General features: G+C 40.1%; 2 protein-coding genes across 9 annotated transcripts in view; one reads left to right on the top strand and one right to left on the bottom strand.

Annotated features, from left to right (window-relative positions):
• The window catches only part of EDRF1 (erythroid differentiation regulatory factor 1), a 23,111-nt gene extending 12,798 nt beyond the window's left edge, over positions 1-10,313 (top strand). For 2 of the 3 annotated variants that reach the window (XM_027655130.1, XM_027655128.1), the window contains 10 exons: positions 1,530-1,718; positions 2,729-2,929; positions 3,226-3,444; positions 4,567-4,790; positions 5,191-5,349; positions 5,783-5,932; positions 6,166-6,319; positions 6,585-6,700; positions 7,304-7,467; positions 9,493-10,313. In XM_027655130.1, the coding sequence (XP_027510931.1) occupies positions 1,530-1,718; positions 2,729-2,929; positions 3,226-3,444; positions 4,567-4,790; positions 5,191-5,349; positions 5,783-5,932; positions 6,166-6,319; positions 6,585-6,700; positions 7,304-7,467; positions 9,493-9,664 (1,748 nt within the window). In that variant the 3' untranslated portion in view covers positions 9,665-10,313. Of the gene's footprint in view, positions 1-1,511; positions 1,719-2,728; positions 2,930-3,225; positions 3,445-4,566; positions 4,791-5,190; positions 5,350-5,782; positions 5,933-6,165; positions 6,320-6,584; positions 6,701-7,303; positions 7,468-9,492 lie in introns of all 3 variants that reach the window. The other variant, XM_027655129.1, reaches the window with a different exon arrangement.
• UROS (uroporphyrinogen III synthase) lies at positions 10,281-21,847 on the bottom strand. Of its 6 annotated transcripts, none has more exons than XM_027655139.1 (10): positions 21,827-21,847; positions 19,577-19,666; positions 18,677-18,760; positions 18,200-18,296; positions 17,376-17,450; positions 16,866-16,940; positions 14,202-14,285; positions 13,798-13,883; positions 12,535-12,633; positions 10,281-11,824 (listed from the first exon to the last, which is right to left on the bottom strand). In XM_027655139.1, exons 2-10 carry the CDS (start codon positions 19,637-19,639, stop codon positions 11,678-11,680), a joined length of 810 nt encoding a protein of 269 aa, XP_027510940.1. In that variant the 5' UTR covers positions 19,640-19,666; positions 21,827-21,847; the 3' UTR covers positions 10,281-11,677. The 6 variants fall into 6 exon arrangements, with proteins under 6 accessions (XP_027510940.1, XP_027510937.1, XP_027510938.1 ...); XM_027655136.1 differs by lacking the exon at positions 21,827-21,847 and adding an exon at positions 20,982-21,755 and having other exon boundaries at positions 19,577-19,690; XM_027655137.1 differs by lacking the exon at positions 21,827-21,847 and adding an exon at positions 21,428-21,755 and having other exon boundaries at positions 19,577-19,674.

The raw sequence follows: 21,847 nt of genomic DNA, 5'->3' as shown, positions 1-21,847 counted from the left end.
GAAAGACTTTTCTTCTGAAAGTAGCAGAGTTCTCTGCAGGCCAAGGAGCCCTGTAAGCATAGCTCAGAAAGAAATTTGTCTTGCCTATTTTTACAATTCTTTATTCTTACCTTTGAAAATCTCTAAATAATAAGCCAGTTCAGTTTTGAGATACGACTTTCAGTGTCCTCGTGTTTCTCTTCCAATTTTTTGATTGTCTCTGGGATGACAATGTCCTGGAGATATACACACATTTTCTTAGTTATTATCAGATGCATGACCACAGAATTTAAGACCTCTATCAGAAAGTTGTGGTTTTGTACCAAGATTTCCTGAGAAGCTTTACCAAGGTCAGCTCAGCAAGAGCAGTGTGCTGATGGCAGCTCTCCTGCAGCCAGGCTCTGTCTTCTGCCTTCACAGCTTGGAACTGATGACACACTGCAGCTCCCTGCCAGCTGGCAGGGAGAGTGCCCACATATTCACTTGTTCAGTTTAGAAACAAGTGCTTCCTGGGGGATGTGGGAGGCAAATATTGCACAAAAAAATACTTGGTTTGATTCCTGGATCTGTACTCGAGTTCATCCCTGAAGTAGAAGCACTGCTACTTGTTGACTTTTGCTTTTCCAGTACATGGGTTTGTTTTCTGTGAGGCCAGTTATGTAGTTTCTCTACCACATGTATATATTTACATACATAAAGGAAGGATAAGTGCTCTGAATTCTGGAATTTCTAATTCAGAATAATGTATGTATACAGTGTATGTGCAGTGTGTGTGTGTGAGGTGTCACTGTGTTAGATTTATTTTTGTCATAATAGTGCTTAAAATTTTACTTACTGTATTTACTTCTTATATATTATTATAAGATAATGGCTTTACAAGTCAGGCTTTGTAGGTCCACCTGCAAGCAAGAGACTCATTTCTATGTGCAAATATTGTCAGGGCAAAACTCTGTCCTTTGGTAGGTACAGGCCTTAAATCAGTGACCTGTTCTTTCTGGTTCCATAACTGCTGCAGCATCAAAGAAAAACATCATAATCTTACACAGAGGATATCTTGAAATGAGTATGAGAAAGTCATTGGTTTTCCTTATGGGAAAGACCAGGTTATCCAGTTCCTTCTGTACTGGAGGCTAAACCCACAAATGGAGGCTTTGTCACCAAAACTGAAACAGAACATTTATCTTAAGGATTTGCTGGATGACATGACAAATTCTGCCTGTGGCTTTCTTGTTCTGTTCTTCTGCTACCTAAGGGAATAGTCTCGGCCTCTGCACCCGTGTTTCACAAGCTGTTTGAGGGCAGAGGTGAGCTGACCTGTCACTGTCTCACTGTGTTCCAGCATCCTGATAGCAGGAGGAGTACGTGGAAGAGTGCCAAGCATTGGGTCCATTTTGCAGATGATAAATGTAGTGGCAGACAGGCTGCCATAACTCTGCTTGTGCAGGGCTGTAATAAGGCAATTTCCATTCTGTCTGAGCTGATGAAGTTGTGTCCAGTGTCTGGCATGTGTTACAGAGAGATTTACTGATCAGGTTCTGTTCCTGTTGCAGTGGGCTCGTTTCAGAAGGGTAAGCATTCCAGTCAGTCAGGAATGATTCCTGGATCGTGGCAGTACAAAATGAAACTCCAGCTCATTCTGAAATCATCAAAAGCTTATTATGTCCTGTCTGATGCTGCCATGATTCTGCAGAAATATGGGAGAGCACTCCGGTACATCAAGCTGGCTTTGCAGTGCCATGGTAAGTTGTTGGAAGGGATTTGTCTCCTGTGCCACTGCCTGTAGACACCTCTCAGAATGTCATATATTGCTGTGCATGATTTATCCCACTGGTGTGCAGTGACAGGTCTGACAACCTTGTGTTTTGTTAAACTAAGTGTCTGGCTCATTATTCAGGACAGAAGTCTGTAGTGAGGATAACTTTAGTCACTGATTGATAGAAAGATGATTCCATTTTGACAGGCTGGGAAACTCTAGTGTGGATTTGGAGCTTCAGAGCATTTGAGTTTGGGGGATTCAGCCGTGGTGCCAGGGCCAAGACAGTATTCTGTGCTCTAAGTGCTATCCCTGCAAGCTGGTGTGTTTTTCCTGGAAATGCCTGGTGGTTTCCATGTCATTTAAATACGTTCTTGACTCTGAGAAATACCAGACTTGTTCATCAGCAGAATTGGATGCTCCTCTAAAATGAAATACATCTTCAAGTATTACTTGAATTTTGAGGAAAAGGAAAGAAGTTAAATCAGACTGTTCAGGCTAACAGTGCCATAATGAGAGTAGCAATTAGGAAATGCCAGTAGTTCTATAGTGCTGCTATTTGGCTTCCATTTTTGTAGGGCTTGGGGCAGGAGGAGCCTTATAAAGCAAAGCCTTATAAATCAAGCATGCTGATTGATAACTCAGACCACTCTCCAGCTTTCAGTCTCTTAAAGATTTGAGAATCAACTTTTTAGCTCTACCTTTTGGAAAGTAACTTTTCAAGCTGTATCTCATTTGAGTTAATCTGTAGAAAGTCAGTTTTCCTTTAGTCAAATCTGACATTAGCATTTATAATTACCAGAGTGCTCTTGTTAAACCATCAGCAACTATGAATTTAAAATAGGTTAGTACTAAGAAGAGCCTGTGTTGTCACAGTTAGTCTCTGTGTGCAGACAGGTCACATAAAACCCAGTTATACTGTCAGTCTGTGTCAAGCCTTGGGATGTGTAATTTTTTTCTTCCCCCTCCCTCATCCCTGGATTTTTTTCCCAATAGATACCTACTGCTGTCTCTGTGGCAGCATGCTTCCAGAGGTGTTGATGTTCCTGTGCCAGTGTTTAACCCTTTGTGGAGACATCCAGCTAATGCTGGCTCAGAATGCAAACAACAGAGCAGCTTATCTTGAAGAATATAATTACCAGACTAAAGAAGATCAGGAGATATTGCACAGTCTTCACAGAGAATCCAGGTGCCAAGGTATGAACCTGACACAAGTGCCAGAATTTGGGTATGTGACAAACATCAGTAATTCTGTTGTGTTTGTTCAAAACCATGCACTAGGAACATTTCTGGCAGAGGGTTTATTGCACTTCACTTCTGTTTTCTCCAGAGAAAGCTTTTCAAGCCTGTCATACTTGTCTAGATATTGGATGACAAGCCTGAAGCTGTAAAATTACTAGAGACAGTAATTATTTTAAGTAATAAGTAAAATTTACCAGATTTCAGTATGTTGGGAAATGTTTGACATGCAGGCTTTGCATTTTGTTTTCCAGTGTTTGCCTGGGCTACGGATTTGTCCACAGACTTGGAATACCAGCTTTCTGTCAGCTGCAAATGCTATGAAGCAGCTTATGAAATCTTACTGTTCAGTAATTTAAAAAAGGAAAACCCAGAGCAGCACATCCAGGTGCTAAAGAGGATGGGCAATATCAGGAATGAGATTGGAGTGTTCTACATGAACCAGGCTGCTGCAGTGCAGACAGAGAGAGTGGGCAAGTGTCCTTTTTTTCCATTTCTGACTATTTCATGGAGCTGCAGCAGTGATCAAGTTCACAAATAATATGAAAAATCTCATCTGTTTCTGATTATAAAGATGACATTTAAATAACTTAGTAGTTTTTTAATATCCATTTTAATTATTCGTCTACAATACATTACTGAGGCTTGTACACTGTACTTAATTGAGCCTAAACCGAGTAAGGGAATAGACAGCTTTGGAGAAATTCCTTTTAAAAAATTCCTAGAATGCCCTCAAAAATGCATGAGGGAAACTTTAAACTCTGTTATGAAAGGGAAGGCATGTTACCTTCTTGATATGTTTGGTTCAGCTCAGCATGAACAAGCAGAAGTTTAAATTAAGCATAAGAATAACTTCAGTAAAGTCAGCCTGTGAACTTTTTGGTAAGTTAATCCTTGAAGCTTTCCTTCTGGTTTATTTTTTGGTGGGCTTTTTTGAGGAAATGCAGTTGCATAAGCTGCTTTGTAGGGTCAGGTGTTCAGTGGGGTTTTGTTTCTGAATGCAAACCCAGCAATATCTTGTCCACAAGTAAGAGTTGTATAAACTAGGACAAATTAGGTGCTGGTGGTTCAGTGTAAAGAGCTGAAGCTTCCCAAATACCAGCTGTTTCCTGTGACCTTTGTCCAAGTAATATTTGAAGGATTTAGGGTTTAGACTTTCAATCTTGTAATTTGTCATCATCTCTGGGTCTTTGCAGAACTGTTATTTAGCCAAAGTCAAAGCTTAAAATACTGAATTTTACTTGTGTGTAGAAGTCACATTTTATTTGTTTCATGCTTTAAGTTTTTAGTAGTAACTCCAATACCCTGAGTGTTACTGCAAAAACAAAATCTGCTTTATCCTGTAGATTTCCTGGTGTTTTGTGTGTAATGTTATTGGAATTCTTTGGGAAGTACAGTATGTGTAGTGGTGCACTTCAGGTATTAAACCCTCGAGCATATGGAAATCTTAGGAGTATTTTCCATGAATTGGGTCTTCAGAATCGTTTCCCACCCTTAAATTCTAAAAGGTCATTTATGAGAAAGAGAACGTGATGGGAATGTTTGTTCAGTTATCTCTCAAGAATGAGTCTCTAAGCCTTGTGCCTTCACCCCAGTGAGTAAAAACGTCTCGACGACGGAGCAGCAGCTCTGGAAGAAAAGCTTCTCTTGCTTTGAAGAAGGAATTCAGAATTTTGAGTCCATTGATGATGCCACCAATGCTGCCCTGCTGCTGTGCAACACAGGAAGGCTGATGAGGATCTGTGCCCAGGCCCACTGTGCAGCTGAAGGGGACTTCAAAAGGGAGTTCTCCCCAGAAGAGGCTCTTTATTACAATAAGGTAACATCACCCTGGTTTTAGCATGGCCCAGACCCTAATGTGCCTTTTACTTGCAAAGACCTTAGTAAACATGTGTAAGTCTGGATGAAATACCTATCCTGCTTTCATACTATCCCAGTCCTTGCTGTGCAGGCTTCAATATTGTTGCTGAGGTTTGATGTCACTGCTCTGGGACTGTGCCATTCAGATGTTTAATGTACTGTAGTGCCACACACGAGAGAGAGAGAGAGAATTGCACAATCAGGATTAAAGTTATTACCAAATGGGTGTAAAGAAAATACTGAAGAAGGCCCAGATAGGTATTTTGAGAATCCTTTGATGATGAGTAAAGGGAAATAAATTTCTGATTGTTAGAAATACAGGCAGTAACTCTGTATGTGCATGATTTTGTCATCTGTAGGCTATTGACTACTATCTGAAGGCATTAAGGTCGCTGGGTAAGAGAGATGTGCATCCAGCTGTTTGGGATTCTGTGAACTGGGAGCTCTCCACCACCTACTTCACTATGGCAACTCTGCAGCAGGACTATGCTCCATTGTCGAGGAAGGCTCAGGAGCAGGTAACAGAGAGCATTCATCACATCTGGGAAAAATGTATAATTGTCTTCCTGAAAAACTGAACAGGGAGCAAAATTGGTATTGGAATTGTGGAATTACAGAATGATTTAGGTTGGAAGGGATCTTAAAGCGCATTTTAATCCAGTCTCCTGCCACAGGCAGGGACCCCTTCCACTATCCCAGGTTGCTTCAAGCCCTGTCCAACCTGGCCTTGGACACTTCCCAGAGATGGGGCAGCCACAGTTTCTTTGGGCAACCTGTGCCAGGGCCTCACCCCTCTCACAGGGAACGATTTCTTCCCAGTATCTCATCTAAATCTATCTTTTTTTCAGCTTAAGGCTTTTCCCCCTTGTCCTATCACTACATGGCCTGATGAAAAGTCCCTCTCCCAGGTTTGTTTTTAAATTTGGGCTTTCTTATTTATTTACTTTGTAGATAGAGAAGGAAGTGAGTGAAGCCATGATGAAGTCCTTGAAGTACTGTGATGTTGATACAGTGTCTGAACGACAGCCCCTGTGCCAGTACAGGGCTGCCACCATCCACCACAGGCTGGCTTCCATGTACCACAGCTGCCTGAGGAACCAGGTATTGCTACACACTGGGTTGGTTTTCTGCATCAGTTCCATCCTTAACACACCCAGTGTGTGTGGAGATTGATATTTATCCTTCTACCTCTAGCTGGGTATATTTATCTGAATTATTTAACCAAAGAAATGTGTGGTATTTCACAACAGTTTGCAAATAGAGCTTTTTAGTGGCTGCATCATGAACTGGGATTCACTGTCTGGGATTCACTCTGTGCCCTACTCTGAGTGCAGGTTGGAGATGAACACCTGAGGAAGCAGCACCGTGTCCTTGCTGATCTTCACTACAGCAAAGCAGTGCGACTCTTCCAGCTCCTGAAGGATGCACCCTGTGAGTTCCTGCGTGTGCAGCTGGAAAGAGTGGCCTTTGCAGAATTCCAGATGGCCAGTAAGTGTAGCTCTGCCTTACAACAGCTTTCCATACTCCCACTGCCTACTTGGTTTCATTTTTAAATACCTATGTTGTGTATGAGTGCAGGGGTAATCTGCTGCTCAGAATAGAATTTTCCTCAAGAGAGGAAACAAGGCATTTTTTATCTTGTTGGTTTTCAGCTGACTAGGACAGTATGTGCTTTGCTTCCTGAACTCCTGAAGATGGAAGAAAAAGTACAGTCTGTAACAAGCTATTTGTCCTTCATTTTTACTTTTTTTAGGTCAGAACAGCAGTGCTGGGAAATTAAAGACTTTGTTTGGGGCCCTGGATATAATGACCAAAACCAAGGGTGCTTTCCAGCTCATCAGGAAGGAGCTTGTGGCAGAAAGTGAACAGGTAAAGGAACCTCAAGTGGTGTGATATGTGTTCCCTTCTGGCTCTTGCATTCACAAAAAACTGGTCACTTGGCAGTTAAAATATTCCTGGGTGACTTTTCCATAGAGCTGGTTGCTCAAATAGTGTGGACAGAGTTAGAACCTGTTGCAGTTCTCTCCTAGCCTGGAAGTGGATAACAACATTCTTCTAGAACGTAATCCAGAGATGGATTAAAACTGTTCATGGGGTTCTTTGCAACTCTTATTATCCCTTAAAGGGCCCATGTTATCCCTTAAAAGCCTTACCTAAACTTCCAAATGTATGTCCAATAAAAAAGGGAGTTCTTTCTCTGTGGTGTGTTTAATATTTGATTATTAAAATGTGGAGGGCTGTCTGTAGCCAGTGTGAATAGGTTCCTGATGCCTGAATCAATAATTACTTGCAGTAATTGCTGATGTGTGTTTATCCCTTCCTGGCAATTTTGGACAAAACATGGAGTATTTAAGTCCCTATTTTCCACCTTTTACCACTCGGCTCACCTGCAGGTGGGGTTTTCTGAATCATTACCTGTGTCTAAATGGTGGAGTTCAGTGAAATGGTTTTTGGTTGTTTCTCTCCCTGTAGATCAGCAAGGACAAAAGTCCTGCTGAAGGTTTGTCACCAAGTGATTCCTCTGTGGGCCTGAACAAAGAAGAAGTCTTGAAGCTGCTCAGTATCTTTGAGTCCAGAATGTCCTTCCTTCTCCTCCAGTCCATCAAATTGTTAACTTCAACCAAAAAGAAGATTGGGTAAGTTGAACCTTGGCACATGTGTGTCAGTGTGATTGTCATCCACAAATCCCTACAAACTGTGTACTCTTAAAGTTTAAGGAAGTGTAATATATATTCTTTTATGGGGATGACCTTTCTGCATGGAGAAGGAGATGAGATATGCCTTGATTATCTAAATATTGAATATTTTCTGTGGGTTTGTGTGTAGTTGAGGGAATGACCAAGAAATATCTTTATTGAGTGTGTCTAGGAAGCTTTTTCTCTCCTCTTTCCTCATATCAGTCCAGGAGTGAGGACAAAAAAGTCAGACTTGAATGGCTGTATTCAAATAGGACAACACTAACTTGTAAATGTGATCTGAAATGCACAAAGCAGGTATCACAGAACGTGGTAAAGCATCAGTGATTCATATCTAACTTACCCTTTAGAGGATATAAATCCTCTCCTGGGTATAAATTCATAGACAAAGCAGTTTAACTGATGTGATTTTACTGGCACACTTCTCGTCTTTTGTTTAATCAAACTTTGTCCAGGGAATGAGGTGCATTATGTGGTGTCCTTTATCCTGAGACTGGGCTTCATGTGGGACAGAGCACCTGCTGTGTGCTGCTGATCTCTGGATGTGTCTTGATGATAAAATGTCAGTGTAGTTTGGCAAGCAGAATACTTGAGAAGAAATGTGGGCACATCAGTCATGTTGGAAACAGAGAGAGGGAGCAGGAGCTGTTTCTAATGTTGTATAAAAGTTAAGTTATGAAAAAGGGGCATTAGTTTTAGGGGATTCTTTTAGGCTTGGAAGTTCATAGTTTTTGGAATTGAAGTGCTGCTGATGCAGGAGGTGTTTTGCTAAAAGTAAACTGTGAAGTGAATTAATTCTGCTGCTAGTGGGAGAGTGGTGAACAGAAAACATGAGGGGAACACAGCCTGTGTGTGTTCTTAGCTTTGTTTAGGCAGTGTCAGGTGCTTTCACCTCCTAAAAAAGCTCCCACAAGGTGGCAATCTGAATATGTGAAACAGGATTGAAGGGTAATTTAAACATCACTGAGCAGATGTCCCAGCTCACTGAGTACAGTGGTTTAGTTCTCTGGTCTCATAACATGGGCAAGGGTGGTAAAACAGAAACCTCATTCTTTGGTTTGTAGGGTTTTTTCCCCCCATATTTACTTGGTTGTCGTTGTCTCTTGAGTGGGGTTTTGTAGTGAAGGTTCCACACAGGGAACACGTTTGAATGCTGTGAAATGGGGCTGTTAAAATGTGTTCAACTTCTTGAAACTTTGAGGCCAAGCTTAAAGGTACCTTTCATTTAACCTTTCTAGTGCCTTCTGTACATCCTGTGTGCTTTTCCTCCCTTCTGCTTTGCAGAAGGTAAGGTCTGTTTTATGCCTTAATAATGGGCTGAAAAGGGAGCAGATTGGAGCTCACAGGTGCTGCTTCAGGGTCTCAAGTGCAGAGGACAGGAGAACATGTGGGAAAATTAATGTTTGATAGCAAAACTTGCAGACTGGCAGTAGAACTGGATGAAACCAGTTCTATCCTCTCAAAGTGAAATGCGTGAGCAGAACAGAACTTGGCTGTGCAAATCGGAGGGGAAAAGTAATTGAAAGTAATACTTTGTTCTGGGAATTCTTGTAACTTATCCCAGAAATACTTTGCATTTCAGTGGCTTTTTATTGACTACCTGCTCTGTATAATAAATGAACCTGTCTGATTTCTGCCAAGTGGGTGAGGAATTTAATTTGCTTCAACGTTTCTCAGTCATTCCTGAAGTTCTTGCAATTAACCTGACTGCTGCCTGGACATTTTATTTATAATATTTATTTATATTTTATGCTCTTTCCTGCAGTATAAAGAGCAGGCTCGGAGTGCAGTTCTGTGAAACAGCAGGAATTTGGGGGGGGCTGAGGAAATAGGAGATTCCACAACCCCAGCCATGTGGTTCCACAGGGATACTCATCAATGTTGTTATTTAATAACAGTCTTCATAATTTGCAGAATAAAATATCGTGGCTGGGTAATAACTTGTATGATTTCTTTTCTTTGTAGGGGCATTAATGAAGAAGAAGTGGTTCTGAAGACAAACAAGCAGGTTTATTCCCTGCTCCTGCGGGCAACTGCCAACAAGGGCCTGACCCTGCTGGAACGCACGGATCTCATCCTGAATTTACTGGAGCAGCTGGCTCCAAATTCTGAGGGCAGCAACGGGGGGATCCAGTGACTGCAACCCTGCAGAGCAGCAGAACCAGTGCCTTGCTGCATGGGATCACTGGGCTGTGTTCCCATGGGATATCTGTATTTATTGTGGTGATGTTATCACCACGTTGTTACATTGGACACCTGGGAAAGCACAGATTCCTTTTTATCCCAACAAAACTCGTTCGGCTCCCAGCGTTTCTTTGTTTGAAATGCCAAGTTGGAGTTGTGGATGTAAATGTAACTGTTCTTACAGTTTCTTAATGGAGAAATTAATGATTTTTCTCTTACAGGAATGGGCTTTGCAGTGATATCCATGTTTTGCCTAAAAATGTAACCTCACAGCTGCTCTGGTTTGGTATTTAATGAAATATATTTTGTAAGCAAGGCTGCACTGGAACAGTTTAACTGCTGATGTCAGCCCAGGGAAATTTCTGTGGGATATGTGGATGCACTACTTTATTCCAGTGAGGATCCTGCACAAAAACCTTGTGCCTTTGAAGCTTTGATGTGACTCTTGCAAATTTATCGGCCATCTCTGGGATTTTGTTTTGGAAAGTGAATGGTTTCAGCTGTGTTGGAGTTGATCAAGAATAGTATTATCTTTTTCAGACTTGAAACTGTGAATAAATGAGAGGATATTTTTCAATAAAAATTTATTTATTAAATATAAACTCACAGGTCTGTCTTTTCTTGGTTATGACCCTCATCAGAGCAGCAAATTAAAAGAGAATTAAAACTACTTGAAAGGCAGAAAAAAAATCTGTTTGGGGGCTTATGTCAGCATGTGAGGACTGGGTTTTTTGAAATACACATTATTGAGATACAAAGTTTTTAAAAATACAGCATCTGATGTTCTAATGTTCTTCTACAAATAAATGTGGTTCACTATTGAAAAATAACAGTATAAAACACTTTATTTAAAGGTAGAGACAGTTTTTACATGTATGCACATGGAAGTAGAAGAGCTTTCTTTGAAGTCCCTTCCAACCCAAACTATTCCGTGATTCTCCTCCTGAGATTCCATTTCGTCTCAAGAAATGGAACTGCTTTATCCAGCCAAATACTTGTCTCCAGTTTGATGAACCCACACCCACAATCTGAAATGAGTTCAGTTTGCAGGAGCACAACTGGGCTCAGATTAACTCTTGTTCCAAGTCCAGAGCATCTCACCTGGCTGGAAATTCTGGTTGCATCCTCAGAATTAAGGTAACAGGACTGTACAGCAAATAAGGGCTTCTCTGTTATTCCAGGAACCTCAGCACTTTTGCTAACAACACAAATGATCATTTTTTTCAGGAGGATTATAATTGAGTATATTATGATTTAAATCTATGAATCCCTTGGCATTAGTGCTAAATCGGATTATTTTTCCCCTTTCACAGATAAATAATTAAACTACATCCAAAACACAACTCTAACACCCTTATAAACTCTGATAAGCCAGTTTATTTCCCTGTTAATAAACCCTCCTTTACAGGAACAGAAACCCAAACCTAATTTTTAAGACCCCATCCTGTAAGGACATTGAGGGGCAAGAGCAGACCTGAATTAGCCCCACACAGTGCAACTTCACTGCAAGAACTCTCCCATTCCACTGAGAATGTACAGTGATCATTTTTACACAAATATCTGAAAAGCAGAACAATAAACAAGTTTACAAAAGAACTTCATTGAAACGTGGGTTTTTTGTACAAAAGACGTGTCTGTAAAACTGATTATACAGAGAAATTAAAACCTGACCTGCTGGGAGATACCTGAGGTGATGTGAGGAACTGATTTCAGGGTACAGGTGTTCACAGCTAGTTTTCAAGGATAAAATATTCACATTCACATGAGGAAAGGGAAATAGTTGGATGTTTTAAGAGATGCTGGACAGATTCCACAATTCTTAGACGTTTAGGTGCAACCTTCTCACACCAGTCCCTGACAAGAGTGTTGTATATTCTTGAAAAACACTTTTTTTGCACGAAAACAGACCTGAAAGTGGAAACCCGTCCTACAGCAGCATGTTCACCTTCCCAGGCACCCTGGGCTCTCACTTGGGCAAGGAGCAGTTCTGGGTGTGGAGGGCTTTGTGGATCCCAGCGGCGAGATCCTGGGGAGTGGGGCTCCCTGCAGTGCAGCTCACAGGGATCCCTGCAGCTTCCAGGGCCTCTGCAGTTGTTGGCCCGATGGCAGCAAACTGGAATGACAAAATTTCCAGTTGAAATGGTCAGGTAAAGCATCACAACTCGGGTGTGTGCCCTCCCAGTTACCCGCTCACACAGCTGAGCTTCCTCAACACCACTGACCATTTCAGGTGGAGGATTTTCAGTATTAAAAAGAACCCATCAATTGAGCTACTGAGAAATTACTTAGGGAAGATTAATATTTATCCCATCATTACAAACATTTAAAGCTCTTAGTCCCTCGGAACAGCAAAAGTGAGAGGAATTTTAATCAGCTTCAGCCCAGTTCAAGCAAGGAGCTCCTCACACCTTCAGTAAGAGAAAATGAAGTCTATCCTAAAGGAGATGGGATAAGTTGGTTGGGGAATACATTCTAGATGAAAACAATTACTTCTTTTTTTTTTTTTAAAAAAAGAGACTTTCAGCTGACTCCAACCAAGGCCAGGTGGGATGGGGTTTGGAGCAACCTGGTCTAGTGGAAGGTGTCCCCGCCCATGGCTGGGGGTGGATCTGGATGGTGTTTAAGGTCCCTTCCAACCCAAACCATTCTGTGATTCTATGACTCTACATAATAACATTTGTATTTGCTGTGATCTGGGGTTTCCTTCAGAGAAATAAAAGAGAAAAATCAAAGTTTGTAATAGCTGTAACAACTTTCCTATCTCTCACCTGCCCACCCCAAACTTACTCCCTCTTGTGTTTCACTGTTTTTAACAGAAGATACCTTGACATGGTTGATCACATCCCCTGAAAGCTGCTGAATGTGCTGGAGGCAGAATTTGACACCAGATGGGCTGAAGAACACGACGCTTGCAGGGATTCCCTGAGTGAAAGGACGCAGAGGTTGGCACAGATCCCTCCCTGTTCCAGCAGTGCCTTGTCACAGAAATCCCTTCAGCTGTCTCCATATGGATGGGAAGGGTTTTTATGGATGAGAAACTGCAGTGAAGGCAGCAGAATGGGATTCCTGTGGCACAGCCAGCCTTGCCAAACCCCATCCTGCCACGGAATGCTGAAGTTCAGGAGTGACTGTAACCAAATACTTTGTCACAAGTTGCCCAAGTTCTCCCTGCCCTGAGATCCTCTGGCAAAGACAAGGTGATGCCTTAGAACACATGGAAGGGCTGCCACTCCCAGAATAAACTGAATTAGGATTGCAGCAGGAATAGGCTGTAGCCAAATAAAACTGCCAAATTCTGCCTGGAGTGAAGGTGAGTCCCAAGCTCAGCTGACAGGCTGGGAGAGCTGGGGGTGTTCAGCCTGGAAGGCTCCAGGGAGACCTTGGAGTCACTTTCAGTGCCTAAAGGGGCATCAAGAGAGCTGGAGAGGGACTTTGGACAAGGGCCTGGAGGGACTGGACAAGGGGGAATGGCTTCCCACTGCCAGAGGACAGGGTTGAATGGGATATTGGGAAGGAATTCTTCCCCTGGTGAGGCCCTGGCACAGGTTGCCCAGAGAAGCTGTGGCTGCCCCATCCCTGGAAGTGTCCAAGGCCAGGTTGGACGGGGCTTGGAGCAACCTGGGCTAGTGGAAGGTGTCCCTGCCCATGGCAGAGGGTAGAATGGGATGGTCTCTAAGGCTCCATTCAACCCAAAGCATTCCATGATTCTATAATTCTATGAGGCTCCTACAAATGGAAAATTCAGAAATTCAATATTGAAACAATCTAAAGCCATTACTATTTTTACAATGCACTCACTGCTCCTGAATGACCTTTACTAGATGCTTTTAGAAAAACACTAATAATTCTAGCAAACATATCTCAATACACTTTTCAACAGCATGTCAGTGGGAATTCTAACACTTATAATGAGATCAGTAAAGCATTCGTAGACTGGATAATCAGAGAAGGAACACAAACTAAGTAGGGCAGGTTACTACTGGATTCTGGTTTGTGCTATAGAGCAAAGGTGTCCAGTGATATTTCACTTACACTACTTAAAGAAGAGTACTCAAAAAAACCTCAAACTACATCAGTGCCCAGTACCTGCTGTGAGAAGTAAGTGCTCAAGGATTCCTGCAGATCAGGGTGCTGGGTTGTTTGATAAACAGTCAGGCTTTCCAGAGGTATGCCTGGAATCAGGACACACAGTCATAATTAAACAGGGTGTCTTTAATTTCTATTCCCTCAGTTAAACACTCACAACATACTAATTGCCCTTAAGCGTATTATTTTAGGCTAAAAAGATAAGATAGAAATTCTGTGAAGGATTTGTATGTCCCAGAGCTGTGGGCAGCCATCCACCCTCCCAGTGTTTACTCCCATCCTCCAACCTGCAGCCAACTTAACAGCAAGTTCCATTTGTACTTATTCAAATTTGGTACACAAGCTTTAGAGGCAACTTTTCTCATCACTGACTAATTAAAAGGAGTCCCCGGGGGAAGCTCAACCTTTCTCTCTAAGCACTGTAGGAAGAACTTCTCTTTTCAGGGCTCCACAAGGAAAAAGAAGAGCTGAGGAATTTGGTTTCTCTCCTGTAAACACACAAAACAAGAACTTTAATTAGCTCAGGTCTTTAATAAAGAATAAACATGATACATTTGATACATTTTAAAGGTATCAAGTGCTGATTTATCAAATGCTTCACCACAGACACAGCCCTAAGGTAGCTCAAAACATCTGCAGTGCAGCTGCATCCCCAATTCAGAGGACAGAGGCTACTTAGCATGTACATTAAAAATATTCCATAGCTGGAATATGAATACTTTGCCTAAAAAGATCTCCCCAAAGATAAACTCCATTTCTATTCCCCTTGCCCTTCTACAAAGGAATTTATCTCCTCCTCCTCCTCCTCCTCAATACAATCTGCCTCAATTTTATATTTAAAATCTCAGTCCCACTCAATATATGACAGATCTCTCTCTATAAAAGAATATTCAGGCAGACAAAGAAGAGGACAGAACATTTTTTTCTGCTGAAAAGTTTCAATCTATCTGCAATTCTACCTTACTTCCTCAAGGAAAAAAGGATTCTGGTTCCACTGCTGGGATGGAAGGGAATATCCTCACTGGCTTTTGTCAAATTAGCAATTTAACAGCAGACTTTTACCCAGTTTGCCTTTTCTATAAATAACGAAATAAGAGAAAATTTCAAGCTGAAATTCTACACAGCTGCTCCAGCTTTGCACTCAGCTTTCAAAAGAAATGGGAGTCCCTCAATAAATTATTTTAGTACTTATTTAGATTTGTTAATACATGTTTAAGATACCATTCCTACTAAGAGAAATGCTTTTAAGTGCTGGAAGGAGATTCTTGGTTCATGTAGCAGCAGAGATTCCTTGGGATAAAAAATAAAGGGCAGTATAGGAAACACCACATGGAAAGACCCTCATAGGAGTCACCACAGATACACCTGTCCTGCCTGTACACTGAATATTTACTAGAAAACATAGATATCCTTATCATAAATTATAGGAAGGAAGAATAAACTTGGCTCAGAATGCAAAAAAGGTTTTAAAATAAGATATTTCAGCATCAATTCTCCTGCAACTCCTGTCAGTTAATTGAAATATGAATATGACACCTGCAAAGAAACACAAATCCTTTTGGACTTGTGTTTACAAAGGACAGAAAAGTTTCTTACTAAGCCTGAACAACAACAAGTATTGGTATCCTCTACTTCTGTAACCAAATATTTGCCTTGAAAAACAGTAAAGCCAATTGGCCAGTTACAGAGTTAATTCCTTTATTTCTCAACCCTTTAGGTTGAAATATTTTTTGAAGTACAAAAGGTAAACAACAAAAAAATCTCATTATTTCAGATTTTCCTTTTATTCTGACAATAAATTCCAATGCTATAAAAAATTCAGAGCTGTTCTTTTCATCTACTTCTTTTATGCTTAAAAAAATGAGTATATACATACTAGGGAACATGATATAATTGAATCTGTACTTCTGAGGTTGTTATAAACCAATTGAGAGCACAAAAATGTGCACAATCCAATAAATCCTCGAGGATGATTATATGTATCAACAACAAGCAGACTCCAACGACTGAAATTCACTGTTTGGTTGAGTTTTTTCGTATTGCTACAACAGAACAAAGAGGTATTTCTCTTGTCTTCCTTCTCAAAAAAAAAATCCCTGCACCTGCCAACTGGCAAACATTGAATTCATTGCCAGAAGTAGATTTTCTAGCATTAAAAAAATCAGCTAACACCTCTCTTTGCTTTAATGTATCTGCTGAAGAACAGAGATGGGTTGTTTTCCCCTTATGGCCTTTTTGTATTGCAAGCATAATTTTTAGTTTTCACAATTTATTATTCAATCTTGTGTTGGCAACTCTGCCTTTTACCATTAAATACTCCACATAGTTAAAATGTTTTATTTTCCAGTGAATTAGAGAACACTGTGCCCAGGAAAAGCAATATTTGCCAGCTCCAATTGTATTTTCCTTTTACCTATAAATCTCTGCTACTGTGCAGACTTTGCTGATCAATTCTCTAGCATCTGTACAAAAACACAGCCTCTTTTTTCACAGTTTGTACTGACCCATCCAATCAAAAAATAATCAGCCCCTAAGCCTAGAAATGTTTCTTGTTACTACTGGAGATTTTAACAAATTACAATAAAAAAAAAGAGGAAGAGGACCAACAAGACTTTAAAAATTACCCAATAATCTGATAATTTGATGCAGCAAAGATCAGCATTACAGCTTTAATCATAATAAAATGGTTAAACAAAACTTAAAGCATCACTTTAAATTCTTCAAACCCACTCTTCTTTGGTGCTCAAAAGCAGACCCCTCTGAAACCATGTGTTAATTCAGCATTTAAACCTTATGATTAAGCAGCAATTTCCAATCTGATCTTTCACTAAACTTTGCCTACTGGCTCATGTATTATTAATCAATTAGAGAGTCTAAGATTTCATGTAAATTAATATCTTTTATTGTCTGTCAGAGTTATGACCCAGAGGCTGAATTCACAGGTCCTGCAAACGAGAGAGATTTGCAGCAGGTATTTTTCTGTCTCACTGTGCACTTGATTTTATCTTTAGGAAACTCTGAAACAATGGAAGGTACCTTAATTTGACTAGAAAATTTTAGCTACTTACTTGAGCAAATATACTCAGCCAATTTTTCAGCATTTCCACACTTTTCTCCTTGTGGGGTGAGGCCAATTTCTTCTACTATAACCAAAAGGAGCAGAGAAAAGATTGAAAACAATGAGAACAATTCAGATTTACTGTCACAGAAATAAGGGTTGAAAGGGAGACTATGTGTACAGTCTCAATCAGGTTATAATACCTCTCACCCAATTTCATTTCCAAACAGAATGGAAAAACCACATGCAAATTAAGAACAAAGGGGTGTTTTTCCTGTTTTGACCAAATTTTTTCAATTAGTGACCATCACTGTGCAATAAAAGGAGCAGAAATCCAGAAGGCAGATCCTGACTGAAGCATAGAAAGTTCTAATGTGTATAAAATTACCTATTTTCCAAATTATTCAGTTAGAAAACTTGCTCATATTTTTTTCTGAGTACCCTTGAACACCAGCTAATATTCCAAAAATGGTACTAAAAGCCAGATTTACCTAAGATTTCTTTTTTAAAACCAGCTTACCTAAAGAAGCTGTAGCTTTTCCTACCACATACGTTGGTTTGATATTCCACATTTGCTTAAGAGATTTTGACCAGGCTGAAAAACATTGAGTTAAGTTAAATTAAAGCATATGGCAACAAAATATGAATGCTAAACGATTATTTGGACTTCTTTTTAATCTACAAATACAGCAAAATAATAATAATTAATATTCCCATTACCTATTGCAGCACTGGATGTACAAAATGATTTTAAATGTGTTTTTTTCATTGTGTAAACAGCAGTCTACAACATGTTTTTAAAAGCCTAATTTAAGTAACTAGTTCTTGGCTGCTTTGGTTAAGTAGCATTTCTAATGTACACTTTGCCCTGTGCAAGATCCCAAGGAACTTCCAATGCTCATTTTTGGCATTAAAAACTTACCAGAACTCGTAGGGAAAAAAGGCACATTGTACAAAGGGAGATTTAGACATAGAAACTGCTGGTTTAAATTGAGTATTGAGGCAAAAAACCCCAAATATAATATTCTATGACAACAAACAAAAGGGCAAAAATCTGCAGCAAAATATTTCTTGTTCATGAGATAACCACAAGTGGAAAAGCTCTCACTAATTAGTAATTTGCACCAAAGGCTCCTTCCTTTCATTTTTAAGCGCAGAAAACCCAACCCTTAAAAGCTCAATCCACCAGGAGCCCTTTAGGATGCCACAAGAACTATGAGATACAGCTGTTTTTAAAAAGTCATGCTTAAAAACATCTACTGGTGGGTGAAATAAAATGCAATAAAATACAGATTTCACAAGATACTGAAAGAGAAAGACCAAGGAATATAAATATGCACTTACCTTCTTTTTTACTGATCTCTTTTAAACATATTTTGATGGCTTCTAATGCCCTTGGACTGGTAAAAACTAGGCCTCCATAGCACTCTGGATGAGAAAGCTATTTATAAACAGTAAATCAAGAAGTGAACAAAAAACAATTAGTAAATTAATTTAAAAAGCAAGTTGATCAATTCTTTACAACCTTCAGAGGAACAGAACAGCTTCAAGAGATGTCTGAAATGCCCCAATACTTGTGTCTGTCTATGGTCCATCAACTGAAATGTGAATTTTGTCTGACCAACTTAATTCTTTAACAAGTATGGACAAGATCCCTGATGTTATCCAACCACTGGACTGTGCTGTACACAAAATTTTATTATACACAGCTAAAAAAGGTACCACAAAGGGCACAATTAAACCAAGATAACACACGGGATCTTGGCAACCATGGCCTAAATTTTGTTGAAAATAAGACAACCAGAATAATTTAGAACTTACCTTTTCAAATAAGCTTTCAAGAGACAGGAATTCAAATGACAAAACTGGGATCAACGTTGCTTCAAGGCCATACAGTCCTAATTCCTATCAAGAAAAGGTTTGCAGCTCTTGAAATAGGTTCCAAAAAACAGTTTTTCAGTCTTTCAAAGAATTGACTAAGTCAGCATAAGTATTTCTTTTTACTGAAGTAAAATTAAAAGGCCTTTGATTTCCTTTTACTGGTAAATCTAGTTTGGTTTGTTAGTTGTTTAGCATTACAACATAGTATTAAACAAACAGCTGTGGAATGGAGGCCTCCTGAGTTACAGTGTAACTCTGAAATCCCCAGTCCTGAAAATATTCCTGGACATCTCTGTAATTCTGTAAATAAGGTTCTTCTAAACAATGCATTCTTCTAAAGAAATAATTCCTGTTAAACAGAAACTCTTCAACAGAACTGCTCTTACAATAAGACTCACTCACATAACTAAAGGCAGTAGCAGAAAGGACCTCACCAACAACTAACCCCTATTTCACATTACATTCCCAGTGAGAACAGTAAGAATTCTTGTAATCTTAATTTTATCCATATGAACATGATCACTATTAATTAACTAAAATGAAACTGATTTAATATCAGTACTTTGCTGAGAGCTGTAAAAGTGAATTCAGTAAAAATGCCCCATAACTAACATAACTTTTTGCAGTAAGACCATATCTTCTAGGACACTTCTTCTCTCAGCATAATTTCAGACACGTACTCCTATTTTTGATTATTTTCCTCAGAAAATATCACAATTTCAAACATCCACTCCTGATTTTGATAAAGCATGTTTTCCACCTGAAACAGTTACATCCACCTGACACTATTATTTAACAGTGAAGTGACCCATTTGTTTACTTTTTTAAAAGTTTACTCACTTTAATATATGGATCTGGTCCCGAATCTTTGTCTTTGGGATCCTTCAGCAGCAGAACCTTCATTGTTCACCAAGGAAGTGCACCAGAAATCTAAAATGCAAGAATGGAATTTATCTAAATTAGATCTACTTGAAAAGTGACTTCAACAGCTCAGCTCCAAAGAACTGGGTTGCTACCAGTTGTACAGCTCCCTACACAATGAGTAAGCAGTTACTGGGCATTCTCTGGGCAGGAATATCCACCCTGATAAGGCCAAAAAATAGCATGCTGCCTTGAGATAACACTGCTCAAGGAACAGGCTCCAATGAAAGTCATCAAGGAGAACACATTTTAAAGAGTATTTTGTAAAAGCAGTAACAACCCCTACAATGCCATCACATTCTGCAATGTGATCAGCTCCTATCTATGGAAAAGTTATTTGTTCTATTAATTTCCGTGCTGTTTTTCATCCTCTGCTCATCATAATAATTATGTAAAGATTTGATTTGATGCATTTTGGGATCTCACCCTTTTCTAAAAGGAAAACAGTGTTTCAACATTTTTTTTAAATACAACATATGTGTGTCTACGTGAATATAATATATATAATCATAATAGTCACATGCTTTCTTTCATGTATCTCTAGTTAACAATGCTACACTGAAAACACACATTCTGCCATTAAAATGGAAGATGATAGTTCTCAGTTCCTTAAAAGCTTGCACTTTGGTGTTGAATTCAGTTACAAATGTACCAACCATAAAAACAGAAATCCATTCTCTAACTGCACATTTACCCTAATTATCCACATTTACCCCAATTTTCCTGATTATATACACGCAAATTTTCTTTAAAATAAATTATTATAGAGATCTAAATGTTTTACCACAATTAGATGGGTTTAATAACCAGGGAAGATAAAACCCCACCTGTAAGGGTGCCATGGAGCATGGTCCAGAAACCTACCAAATTCCCAGATAATCTAAGACATATACAACCAAGTAACAACAACAGCAAAAGATTTAAGAATAATTCCTGCTATTTGGGTGTCTAAGTCCCAAAACTCAACAACAAAACTGGTTCAGAGGAGCAGCAAAAGGCTCCAACCCTTCTACTATATCATGCATTTTTACCAAAAGCAGTTAGTCATTAGTAATTAATTTCAAACACAAATTCACAAATGAAATGGAGAACTATACACACATAGACTGCATCCCCAGAAAGGCAGTTTTAGTGCAGCAGGAAAAATCTGACAATTCACCTTCCTACACTGAATTCTTTCCCTGTGCATCATTATTCACATTTTGGCAATGAACTAAGAAATCCCAGAGCATGTATAGCTCTCAAAAAAAAAAAAAAAAAAAAAAAGAAAAAAAGAAACAGAGGAATGATTGATGCTTTAAAGGAAACAAAAATTTTAACCTACTTGGTTTGTATTTATAAAGCTGGAATCGCATCCCAGGCCCTGTGCCTTGCTCTTGTGGCTGACAGTAGGAGTACTCAGTCCCCTTCTTCAGTGACCTCATTAACACCCACCTTTCTTCGTTAATTAGACAAAAAGACTTAAATGGAGCACGTTCGACACAACTGATGCTCAGTCATTAGTCACCACTTCGGTAATTTCAGTGCTTAGGAGTTTTCCACGTATTTTCCTGACTGGTGTTTTCCATACAGAGAACATTCACACTGTGCTTACTGTGCTGTACCACGCTCCCTTTTGTGTTTGTTAGCCTGGAATTATCCGGAACTAGGGAGTCTTGTTCTGGGGAATCTGGGAATTATCTTTTTTTTTTTTTTTTTTTTTTTTAACGAAGCAGCAAGCGCTTGATCCCTGTCTCAATTCGCAATTTTTACTAACTTCTACTAATACGAATTTTTACTAACACTAATTTTTAATCATGTCAGCGATGCTCAGGATACCCTGTTCCTTTTAAAGCGCAGAACCCCGGAACCACCGAGGTTGGAAAAGCCCTCCGGGATCACCGAGCCCAACCTGTCACCGGAGCACCGAGTGCCACGTCCAGCGGTTCCTTGGGCACCTCCAGGGACGGGCACTCCACCGCCTCCCCGGGCACCCCCTTCCAGCGCTTAACAACCCTTCCCATGCAGGAATTCCTGCCGGGAGGAAGTGACAGCAGCAGCGCGGAGAGGAAATCCGGGGGTTTGGGGAGAGGGGAGGCCCAGTGCCCTCCCCAGCACCGCGCTCCAGCCGCCTGCCCGCCGCGCCCCCCCCATCAGCGCGACTCCCTGTCGCGACATTCGGTGCCTTTCGGTGACACTCGGTGCCATTCG

The sequence above is a fragment of the Corapipo altera genome, unplaced genomic scaffold (assembly GCF_003945725.1).
Source record: "Corapipo altera isolate COAL_440 unplaced genomic scaffold, ASM394572v1 180, whole genome shotgun sequence".
Taxonomy (NCBI): domain Eukaryota; kingdom Metazoa; phylum Chordata; class Aves; order Passeriformes; family Pipridae; genus Corapipo; species Corapipo altera.
The sequence above is the reverse complement of the archived record's forward strand: the minus strand, read 5'-3'. Positions and strand labels throughout refer to the sequence as shown.

What these genes read in the sequence shown, in the direction of transcription:
- UROS (XM_027655139.1), bottom strand. Translation starts at nt 19,639, where the DNA reads ATGAAGGTTCTGCTGCTGAAGGATCCCAAAGACAAAGATTCGGGACCA. An exon ending in TTGAAAGCTTATTTGAAAAG is followed by an intron (nt 18,297 to 18,676) that starts GTAAGTTCTAAA and finishes GTTTATAAATAG; the next exon opens with CTTTCTCATCCAGAGTGCTA. An exon ending in AGAGATCAGTAAAAAAGAAG is followed by an intron (nt 17,451 to 18,199) that starts GTAAGTGCATAT and finishes AATGTTTTTCAG; the next exon opens with CCTGGTCAAAATCTCTTAAG.